This window comes from Urocitellus parryii, chromosome 13 (genome assembly GCF_045843805.1).
Source record: "Urocitellus parryii isolate mUroPar1 chromosome 13, mUroPar1.hap1, whole genome shotgun sequence".
Lineage (NCBI taxonomy): Eukaryota > Metazoa > Chordata > Mammalia > Rodentia > Sciuridae > Urocitellus > Urocitellus parryii.
This window is the reverse complement of record NC_135543.1, coordinates 67938524-67950573: the sequence shown is the minus strand read 5'-3', so window position 1 is coordinate 67950573 and position 12050 is coordinate 67938524. Positions and strand designations below refer to the sequence as shown.

Sequence of the window (12050 nt, the reverse complement as noted above, 5' to 3'; positions counted from 1 at the left end):
TGGTATTGTCTGTTTCATTAGCCATTCTAATGAAATTAAAGGGTGTCCCATTGTAGTATTAATTTGCATTTCTCTAATTACTAAGGATGTGGAACATATTTTCATGGGTTTCATTACCATTCACAGTCTTTTCCTTTCACAAATTAAAAGACAATTAGAGGCTTATCTAGTTTAATTTTGTTATACACATTAGGGAATGTAAATTGTACAGAATAATGGGTATCATTGGGAAATTTCCATACGTGATTCTAAGGAGCTTTGATTGTAGATACATTTCCCTTTTCCTCCTTTTATATTAATCTTCCTCCCCCTGATTCCCTCCTCTATCCCTTATAGACCCTCTTTAATATCATATTTTCCCTCAAGATCTCTCATATGAGAGAACACATTTCCACTTGTCTTTCTGAATCTTGCTTTTTTTGTTCATATTGTGATCTATAATTTTATCCATTTTCCTGAAATGACATGGTATTATTTTTCTTTATAGCTGAATAATACTAATATCTCTGTGTGTGTGTGTGTGTGTGTGTGTGTGTGTGTGTGTGTGTGTGAGCACACACGCACACACATGTGTTTCTGAAACAGGATCTTTTGTCCAATCCCAGGGAAAGAACATGGAGACACAGAGTGCAACAGAAGTGAGACTTTTACAGAGCAGGTGCAATATGTATTTTATCTTCTTAAACACAAGTTCACTCCCCCAGTTCCTCATTGGTTAAGAACTAAGATTGGTTAAGAAGGTCACAACCTTACTGAACTTTGCCTAAGATGCCACATTCCCATATAAGAAAACTCTTTTTCCACATTTAAGATCTCTTTCCCCTATAATTAATGTTTCTCAATGTGGTATTTCCTCCTGTTAATCTGTTAAACAGGTCCCTATTCCCACATCCTATTTTTCTAGGAGACTATATGTGTATAAGTCTCAAGGCTGCCACATATGAATGGTATTGCATAAACTGTCTTTTAGTGATTTTCTACTCTGCCTTCTCTTTTCCCTGTATTTAGAATTTCTAAAATCTACTTCCTTGAGAATTTACTTTTTGAACATGAATCATCACATTTTCTATTTCTCACATATATGAAATTCTTTTTTTAAAATAGTACTGGGTGGGTATTGAACCCAGGGGGCTCTATGAATGAACAACTTCTCCTTAGTCCCTTTTAAAATTTGGAGATAGGTTGTTACAAAGTTGTTACACTGGCCTGGAACTTGAGCTCATCCTGCCTCAGTCTCCTGTGCCATTGGGATGCACCATGAGGACTGGTTTAATGTAGCACATTTTGTTTACACATTCTTCTCTTGATGGGCATCTAGAGTGACTTCATAGCTTGGCTATTGAGAACAGACATAGATGAAGGTATCTTATTCCTGTGTATGCAGGTATCTCTTTACTGTGCTTGCTTTGATTCCTTTGGGTATATGTCAGGAATGAGATAGCTGGATGGTATAATCAATTTATGTTTAGCTTTTTGTGGTGCCTCCATACTTTTATGCAGAGGGATGGTACTAATTTACATTCTCATCAGTGGTGTACAATGTTTCTTATTCCCACTCATCCTCACCAGCATTCGTTTTGGTTTTTGTTCTATACTGGTACATGAAATTCAAGCTATTTTGTAGGAACAAACATAGGTGCAGACTCAGTCTCTGAATAGTTGGTTGGAAGGAATAGTTTGTACAGAAAATCAGCAGAGTTTAGCAACATTTCAGGAAACTGGCAGTTTGGCCCACTTGGGACAGCAGGTGAATAAAAGAATTGTCCAGGTATGCATCTGAGATGTGATTAACAGTGACCTCCTGTTCCATTATAAGTGCTCAGAACCAATTCTACTCCATTTGATCCTTTTTTTTGAAAGTGATTAGTAAGTTCCTTGTAGTCTGATATTTTAAATCCAGAAATGAAGCAAAAGACATGCGAAAATAAATGTAGATTGACTATTCCAAACTCAGTGTTACATGGTAATGTAAAGTAGACCTAGAGAGCTGCCTTGGAATGCAGGATGGCCTGGCCTCTGGGCAACACCCCCGGGATGAATTACTGTTGAATATCCTTTCTCTTTTTCTATGGGTAGCCTCCTCTTCCTTTTCCCATTGATCTGGGTCCTTGATTGGATCAAGGTTGGTGTGGGACGGGACAGGGTACTGGGCCAGTGTGTGTGAGGGGGTCTGTCTTGGGATGAGGGCCAGGGCCTCCAGTGCCTGCGGAGGCAGGTGAGGGCAGAGTCAGGTGGGTGGAGGGTGGGGGCGGGTGTGGGAGCTGCCTGTCTCATGGCGGGGTCAGGAACCCTCTGCGCATGGGTAGGTCCAGGTCAGAGTGGGGTCATCCCCGGAGGCCAGCACTCCCGGATGGGCGCCAGGCCAGACTCATGGCTCTGCGGCCGTTGTTGTTGCTGTGGTCTCTCCGTCTCCAGGCGGCCTGTACCCCTGGTCCGCTGCAGCAGACAGGAAACGCAGATGAGCTCCCTGGGGAACAGGAGGACCTGGAGCCCATAGCCAGCGGGCTCTGGGGCTATGTGGGCGGGGCCCAAGGTCTGTTTGCAGTAGGGGCTGGTGGGAGAGGCTGGGGGGGGGGGGGAGCAGGCCCAGGCGGGCAGTGAGAAGCCACAGGTCTGTTCTCTTTGCCTCTACCCTGAAGCAGGCGACCGCAAAGATGACATCACCCAAGGTAGGTCAGGTTCCCCAGTCTGGCGGGGATTTTATGGGTGGGAATCCCTGCCAGAGCTCAGCTATGAGGCTGTGGAGTAGGAGCGTGGCCCAGGCCTGGCCCAGGGTTGTTGGGGGCCCAGAGGCAGAGGCAGTCAGGCGCAGGAGTCTCAGGTCCCTTTCCAGAAATCTGGGAGCACAGCCAGGGACCAAGACAACCCTGCTCAAAAGTGAGGACCATGGATCCTCCCCCAGAGAGAAGTCTTCTGAACAGAGTCATCTCCATCTGCCCCACCCCTTTAGCAATGGAGCATGCCATGAGGGGTGGGGGTCAGTTGCCCCAGGTCACACAGTAGGACAGAGACCTCCTGGTGACTTCTCCTTATGATACTGGGGTGGAGGGTGTGGAGTGAAAACAGCTGCCTAGAAACTAGGACCTTGAAAAAGTCAGATTAGTAACCCCAGAGAACTTCACTCCTCTCATCTGCAAAGTAGGCATAGAGTTGTGCTGGTGGAAGGAGTGAGGCCCCAGGGTATCCTTCCCAGTCCCCTGGCTGTCCTGTGACCAGCCTTTCACCTTGCCCCTTCCTGTCCAGACCCCCAGACCAATATCCCCACAGCTCTTGCTCAGCTGTACTAGGCCATCTAGGCCTGGGCTCCGATGACTGAAGTCTGAGGCCAGGACAGCCCTCAATCATTTGGGCTGGGTCACTTGTGCCTTGACCTTGGCCTTCCCATGTGTGAAGTGAAGGAGGGACCTCCTTGGGGTGGTATGGGACACCACATGTATCTCTAACAGATGTGGGGGATTGTCTCCACAGTGTGCGGGAAGCCCAAGGTGATAGGGAAGGTGTATGGTGGCCATGATTCGGTGAGTGGCCAGTGGCCATGGCAGGCCAGCCTGCTCTACCTGGGCCAGCATCTCTGCGGAGCTGTCCTCATTGACGCCCACTGGCTACTTTCCACAGCCCACTGCTTTCTCAAGTGAGTTATGCTTCCTGGGGCCCTCACAGGGGGTTTGGCAGGGGAGGAAGGGTGAGAAGAGAAAAGGGGATCAGAGGGGATGGCCCTCCTCTGGGTATTGCTGTGGGTCCGTGTGCTGCCACCAAATGCACACTGCTCCTTCTTTGATCCACTGTCTGCTCCATCTGGACTGTCCTCCCCACTGGTCACCCACTGCTTTCTTCATTTCCTGGGTCCTTACCATCCTTCATCCTCAGCCCCAGCTGAGAGACCCCTCTTCCCTATGTCTGTCCCCCCTGACATGGACGTGTCCTGAGAACATTGGCACCTTTCCCTACACTCCTGAGAGTAAGAATCTAGTCAGAGACCAGATATGATCAGCAATGAAATGATTTCTTTCATTACTTTTGTTAAACTACATTCCTGGGAGGAGCCAGAGTTACCCCTGTCCCATGTGTCAGGCTGCGTTGGTGGGGAGAGTAGGGTTCCCCAGCCTTGGAGAATGACATGGACAGTCAGGAGTCTAACTCTCCTGGCCCTCCTGGGCCTGTCTCTGTGGCTAACTTCAGAACACATGTGGAGGGACCCAGAGGGAACAAGGGACTCCTGGCCCAGGTAGGGGAGTTGCAATTTGTACACTTACTGTCCCTCAATCCTCAGCTAGTTTCTCTTGAATCTGTGCACAGTCCCCCGAAACCTCCATGACATGGGGGGGGGGTGGCGAGATCCCATGCCAATGTGTCTCCATCTTTTCAGGAAGACAAGGAACAAGCTTCAGTCAGCATGATGCAGGAAGAAGCTCAAAGTGGGCAAGGAGGGCAGATGTGAGGGAAGGGGTGCAGAGAGAGGCTACATTGTGGGGGGCAGGGTCAAGGGACTTCCTTAAAGGAGGAATTGGGCTTGTGATATGGATGGGGGCCCTACAGGTCTGAGAACTGTGTGAACAAAGCCATGAAGTTACTCATTCCCCTTCAGAAACAGGAGAACTTCAATTCTCTGCACTCATTTGTGCATTTAAGAAATTCTTTGTGAGCATTTACCTCCAAGTGGAGAAAACCAACCCTGCGGGAGTGGGTTGGAGGTGGTGAGGCCAGGGCATGGATCAGAAGGTGACATTGGAAGAGACCTGGTATATGAGTTAGCTTTTTGTCACTGTGACAAAATATCTGAGAATTGAGTCAAAAGTAGGAAATTTTACTTTGGGTCACGGTTTAGTTAGTACCTCTGTTACATGGAAACTTGGCCACATGGTTTCAGGCCTGTGGGAGAACAGTACACTGTGACAGGAGCACATGGTGGAGGAGTCCCTTTTACCTCATGGCAGCAAGGAAGCAAATAGGGGTACATGGTCCCAACATGTCAAGAGCACCCCCAACCTGATGACCTAACTGATTTCCACTAGGCTCTGCTGCTTACAGTTTCTGCCATCTCCTGATAGTGCCACAGGCCAGCACCCAGGCCTTTTGCACGTGAACTTTTGGGAGTCATTTAAGATCTGAACCATAACACTGGTAATGGTCCAGAGCTCCCCCTAGGAAAGTGAGAGGGTTTGATCTGAGGCACCCCTTAGTACCCTCCCAGCACCAGGATTCTCAGCTCCTCCAGTTCTAGGAGGTGGTGGGAAGCCCTATGTCCTGAGGTTGTGAGTTGAGTGTTCATCAACCCAGAGGGAGAAGGCTCCTGAGTGTTAGAAGGGAAGAGACAAAGATGCCTGGAATCAGGGCGGGGAGGAGGGGGTCCAGAGCAGGGTGGGCAGTGGGATGAGGATGCAGGAAGAGTGGGGGCCCCAGAATCAGAGATGATGCTGATGATGGGCCCTTCCTCCTCCAGCAAATCCCAGGCACCACAGGACTATGAGGTCCTCCTGGGGAACACCCAGCTGTACCAGCACACCAAGCACACCCAGAAGATGCTCGTGAACCAGATTATCACCCATCCAGACTTTGAGAAGCTCTGTGTCTTCGGGAGTGACATTGCCATGTTGCAGCTGCACCTGCCTGTGAACTTCACACCCTATGTGGTTCCTGTCTGCCTCCCACGTGCAGACATGCAGCTGCCCAGTCAAACATCCTGTTGGATAACTGGCTGGGGAAGGCTCTCCGAGAAGAGTGAGGGGGCCTGGGAGAGGCAGGAAGGGAAATGAAGGACAGGAGGAAGCATCAGGGCCACAGGAGAGGGGTGGCTCAGCCAGGCAAGAGGCCCAGGCTGGTTTCTGAAGCCCCTGGACTTGACCCCCCTGTGCCTCATTTCCATGATCTCTCAGATGAGGACCGGGCCAGTGCTCCATCCCTTTTAGTTCTGAAAGTATGATTCTATGCTTCAGAGTTCCATGTGGCCCAGTCCCTGAATATCTGGGGATCCTTAACAACTGGAATCAAGAATCTGGGTTGTTGGAGTCTTTGTGGCTTTTGATTCCAGTGTTTAATCAGCCAAGGTTTGGGATGACTTGAATGAACTCAAAAGCTGTTCCTGGGGGCTGTCCCATTCCAGGTTGTTAGTTGGCTTTCCATTACTGTAAAAACAAAGCAAAACAAACTTGCCTGAGATAATTACTGAAAAAGAGGAAAGGCTTATTTTGATTCATGGTTTATGATGTGACATGGGGATGACGTTACATCCTGAGCAAGTTATGGAGCAGTGCTGCCCAGGAAGCAGAGAGCCAGAGGAGGGCCCGGGTTCCTGACATCCCCTTTAAGGGCACACCTGCAGTGACCTACCCTCCTCCTGCACACCCCATCCTTAAAGATTCCAGCACCTCCCAATAGTGTCACGGGTTGGGGCCAAACTTTAAACACACAGGCCTTTGAGAATCCTCGGAAAGGTGCTTGGGAAAAGTGGTAAGTCCCATGTGGCATCTGACCCAGAGCCTGCATGATGAAGTCAGAGTGATCCCAATTTAGGAATGGTTAATGTCTGTGAGCTCACCTAGCTCTTATCTTGTCCACTTCATATTCTTGTCATGTGAACTGCATAATGAAGAAAGCTTTGGGGTTTTGTGTTGCCTTGTCAGATTGAAAGAAGAGAATCATAGACAAAGGCTTATGCCTGGATGATTTAATGAAGAAAGGATTGTTGATGGTTTGGGGAAATGCTTCTGGTGTATTTTCAATGAAAGAAAGAACAGTACAAATTTGTAATCATCCATGGGGTCAGCATTTGGTTCCGTGTCTCTCAACAGAGGTGTTATAGGTGTTTTGGACAGAACATGTCTTCAGTGAGTACTCTGCCCACAAGCCTAATACCTGCCCACCCAGTGTTAGGAACACTCCCTAGTCATGGGGTGGCCAGCCCCCAGCATACATATGTGTAGAAACACATTCCGGTTCTTCCTTGAAGGCAAGATCCAAGTGTTGTTTTAATGTTCCAGACAGTGTCCCAAGGCACCTGGTAGGAACTCCACTGCTCTTTTCCACCCTGGCACAGTAAATCACTGTTTCCTGCCTGTTGACTCCAAATTTCTCTCCCATTTTCCATCCTGTGTACTTCTACTCAAGTCCCCACATGGTGCCCTAGTATGGGCACATAGAATAAAATGTAAACTCCCCACCTTGGCTATAAGGCTGTACATAGTATCAGTGCTCTGCCCCTTCTCTGCCTCAGCTCCTCCTGCATCCCTTACAAATCTGATAACTAGCAGCACTGTCCACTTTGCTCCTCCTTGAGCAAGGCCACCTCCATCCCTAGACCATTTGCTTTGCTATTTTCCCTGCCTAGATTTCTTTCCCTTCTGCTTTTTGCATTACCTCTTTCTTCTTTATAGCTCAGCTCAGCTACTCCCAGTTTTACTTGATCATGTGAGCTATTTTGAAATAGGCAATCCCTACTGTCATCTCCCTGTTCTATTTGGTCCATAGCACTTAACAATTTGTTCATTTACCTTACTTGCTCTGTCTCTTCCAACTCAAAATGTCAACCTATTCCTCAGTGTGTAAAATATGCCTAGCACAAGGACAAGTGAATAGATAAGTGATGGGGTAAGAGGATGGATGGATGGATTGACAGATGGGAGGATGAATGTGGAATTGGATGGGAAGATGATTGGATGGATGTATGGATGGGTGAAGTTGGTGGATGGGTGGTCGTATGTGTTAGTGGATGGGGAGAAGGAAGAAAGAATGGAGAGATTGATGAGAGTAGATGGAAAAATGAGTGTGGGAAGATGGGTAGATGGATGGAGGAATGGGTGAATGTGTGGACGTGTGGATGGGCAGGTCAGTGGATAAAGAGATGGCAAAAAGGTTAGTAATGGATGGGTAGAGAGTAGACTGAATGGTTCATGAGAGGATAGGTGGGTGAGTGAATGGTTGCTGAATTCCAGGGAGTGGAGTCATATAATTAGTGGGATTTGCCACTTTGTAGAATAGGAAAGGTTGTTCTGTTGTTGGAGGAATAGGCTAAGTATGTGGACAGCTTTGAGAAAAAGGTGGGGGGCTTAGCATGGAAGACTGAACCAAGGTTTGAAACCCATGCTTGAGAGTAGTGGTGAGCGTCAGGCAGAGTGGGGGTTCTGAGTCGTCTGGGTTTCTTTGCTAAGGCACAGTGCATGTCACTCACCTCCTTCTCGTTTTCACAGAGCCATTGTCACCGCCCTACTCTCTCCAGGAAGCTAAGGTGAGTCTTATGAATAGCACGATCTGCAATACCTTCTATGGGCAAACACCTGGAGAAGGCAGGAACTACTCTGTGCAGGAGGAGATGCTGTGTGTGGGGGACTTCTCAACAGGAAAGGCCATCTGCCAAGTAAGTAAGGTCGGGCTCTGCTGCTCTCCTGCCTGTTCTGCTGGCCTCAGTTTCCCCTGGGGGGCCTGTGTTGGCCTCAGCTGTCTTGGTGGAGACCCCAAACTTCCTGCTTCCTTCCTTCTACATATTTTCCATGGGCTCCATTCCTCATCAGTCTTCCTTCAGACCAGTACCTTCCTCAGCCCATCCCAGCACAAAGCTGTCTGCTGTGAGGACCCTCAAACAGTATCCATTTTAGTTGCCTGTTTTAAACTTTGATGTGTAGCATATACACAGGATGAGTTATTTGTAAGTGTACAGCACGATGACTTTTCTGACGTTGATGCAACCTGTTACCAGCCCTCCCCACAACTCTCCATTCCCTTCTTGTCCCTAACCAGCAGATTTCCTTTTAGTCTCTGGAATTGATTCTGAATTTTCTGTAGACAGGATTTATAGTTGGCTTTCTTCTGTATTTTAACATTATATTTGTACCCAGGGTTTTTACTGTAAGTTCATATCAGCTGTCTAATCATCAAAAAATAAAGGGTAATCCACAATTGGGGGGCATCTGGTGACCTGGTGTGTTGGAATACACCTGTAAGCCCAGTGGTTCAGGAGGTTGACTGCAAATTCATGCCAAGCCTCAGCAATTTAGTGAGACATTTTGCAACTTAGGGAGACTGTTTTCATATTAAAAATAAAAGAAAGTGTGGATGTGGAACAGTCATGAAAAGCCCATGGATTCAGTCCCTGGTAATAAAAACTAATATTAATATCTGGTTGGTAGTATACAAAAATGCCAATGTCATAGAAAAGAAGGAATGAATGAGACTGAAGTAGGTTAATAAAACTTGGTATTTAAAGATAATATGGGATCCTGGATTGGATCTTGGAATTGAATAGGGATATTTGGGGGCTGAGGCTCAGTGGTAGAGTGCTCACCTAGCGTGTGTGAGGAGCTGGGTTCAATCCTCAGCACCACATAAAAATAAAGAAAATAAACTTATTGTGTCCAACTACAACTAAGAAAAAAAATTTAAAAAAAGAATAGGGATATTTGTTCATAGTGAAATCTGAATATGTATTTAATAATATTGTACCACCTCTACTTCCTTGGTTTAAGTATTTGTACCATGGTTATGTCAGATGTTAACACTAGAGGAAGCTAGGTGCAGGATATGTAGATCCTCTATAGTATCCTCCACATCTAGCCTAATCCTACATTATTTCAAAATGGAAAGATTTGAAAAGATTGAAATAAACCCTTTACCAGAGAGTTCATTTAGATGTCAAACAAGCAAATGAAAAAACCTCTCAATATTGTCAGGCACAGGAGAAATACAAACTCAAACACCAGTGAGATGCCTCTACACATTAATTAAATGGCTGAATTCAAATGACTGGCCACATCAATTGTTGACAAGGATGTGAAGCACCTGGAACCCTCAACATACCCAAATGGTAACGTTGTAATCTGGTGCAAATATTTTGAAAACAATTTTGTAAAAAGCTATATACACTTCTACCATACAACCCAGACATAGTAATGTTAGGTATTTACCCAGGAGAAGTGAAAGCAAGACACGTAGATGTCCAAGAAAGACATCTATATGACTACAAGACAATTCACAGCAGGTTTCTTGGGTAATAGTTCAAAACTAAGAAAAAGTTAAAAGATCAGTAGCAGGCTAATGAACAAATAAACTAAACAATATCCCTACACTAGTGCACTACTCAGCAGTAAACAGGAATAAACTATGGGGCACACAGCTACCCAGGTGTACTACTAAATGACTGTCCTGGGGCCAAATGATTGCAATAGCATACTGGCCTGCCGCATATGAGGCTCTTGTTTTTCATCCTCAGGACTGAAAAAAAGAAAAAGAAATAGAAGAAAACAATCTTTAGTGGAAAAACACCAGATAAAAATAGCAGTACAACTTGTGTGATTCTGTTCCTACAAAATTCTAGGAAGCTGGATACTCAGTGAAGAAAAAGGCAGTATGGGTGCTCCCTGCTGCTCAGGGTTCACAGAGCCAGGGTCTGCACAGAGGTGTCAGCTGACCCGGCCTGCTCTAGGCCATTCTGTCCATAGAGCTGTCCATCCTGGCCTCACAGTGTGTGCTGCCCTGGCCACCAGGAGCTCAGGCATGGGGGCTAGAGGGAGGGGCTGTGGACTGACGGATTTGGAAACATGATCTCCACTGGGAGGATCATCTCAGGAGCTTCTTGCTGCTTCATTCTGGTGTCCCTCATTGGGGGCTTGAACTGATTGGCCTTCACTAGGGCCCTGCTTCAGATAGTGGCAGCCCAGGGTGTCCAACATTGTCACCTGGTATTTCTGCCCCCACTCGGCCCCCATACTAACTCCTCCCTCTCTTTCCTCAGGGTGATTCTGGGGGCCCTCTTGTCTGCTATGGCCCCAATGCCTGGGTCCTGGTAGGACTGGCCAGCTGGGGCCTGGACTGCAGGCCTCCTGTCTACCCCAGCGTCTTCACCAGGGTTGCCTACTTCATTGACTGGATCAGTAAAGTCAGGAAGCGGAGTTCTCTGCCAGACCCTCCGCCCGACCCTCCTCCCACAGACTTTCCATCCCAGCCTCTGAGAGCTTCCGGCTGGCCCGGGCCCTGGAACACGCTCGTGTGCACACAGACCTGGCTCCTTCTGCCTTTTATCCTCATGTTACAGCAGCAGGTCCCTGGGTGACTGTCAGGGCCCTACATATTTCCTCTGCCCAGGCCCCCGGCCTCTTGCTGCAGCTTCTCTCACTCAAGTCCACTGTTGATCTAAACATCCCCTTCCTCAGCTTCCCTGTCCGTCATCTGCCACGCCCAAAGCCAAGTTCAGCAAACCAGCCCAAATAAAAGACGCATCCTCCTGTTCCTCTGGCTGTGCTGCCCTCTGGGCTCCTTCTGTCCCTCAGTGCTCTCCTTTCCCTTCCACTTGGTCATCTGGCTTCCAGAAGGAAGAGGGAGGGGTCTTCTTAGGAATCTTCAGCCAAGGGGCCCTGGGGCAGAAAGCACTGCCATAGGGTGGACTGTGAGGAAGTTGGGAGCCAGGCTGCTTTCTAAGCAGCAGTCATGGTCTGTCTGCCCTGGCTGACTGCTCCCACCCCGGGCTTTACACCTGGTGTCCAAGTGTAAGGGAGGCCGTGCTTCCCCTCAGTAGATATGTGATCTGGTGCAGATATTTTGAAAACAATTTTGTAAAAATCTATCTACACTTCTACCATACAACCCAGACATAGTTGGATTCAGTGGACCTGAGGGATGACGACTGGTCCTGTCCTGTAGCCAGAGATCTCTCAGATGTCGGTGGTGGGGGCTGGAATCTGGTCAAGAAGCAGAGAGAAGGCCCTGATGCCAGACTGAAAGCTCATCCTCATAAGGCAGCGATTTTCAGAGCTCTGCCCCCTTTTTGACACCTGGGTTGCTTTTCATGTACATCTACAGGATGCTTCAGGCATGTAGACACTGTCCACTTCCCCAGCCCCAGTCACCCATGAACATGGTACCTGTTGTCTAAGGTCCAGGGTACACCTACCCTTGTGTCCACAGGCCTCTTAGGGTTGGATCCCAGTGTCACCTTGTTGATGTAGCTGATCCTATACTAGGGGTCCAGTAACAAGTTTTAAAGTAGTGTGGCTGTCTTTCCCAAAAATATGCTGGACACAGGTCTTGATGCAGCCAGCAGGAACCCAGAGGCCTCACAATACCCA

General features: G+C 47.7%; 1 protein-coding gene across 1 annotated transcript; it reads left to right on the top strand.

The window, feature by feature from the left end:
- Nucleotides 1–2272: 2272 nt before the first annotated feature.
- On the top strand, nt 2273–11038 carry LOC144249974 (putative serine protease 47). The gene is made up of 7 exons (XM_077792210.1): nt 2273–2302; nt 2416–2533; nt 2640–2669; nt 3469–3631; nt 5441–5718; nt 8184–8350; nt 10721–11038. The coding sequence occupies exons 1-7, from the start codon at nt 2273–2275 to the stop codon at nt 11036–11038; spliced, it is 1104 nt and encodes a 367-aa protein (XP_077648336.1).
- The last annotated feature ends 1012 nt before the right edge of the window (nt 11039–12050 follow it).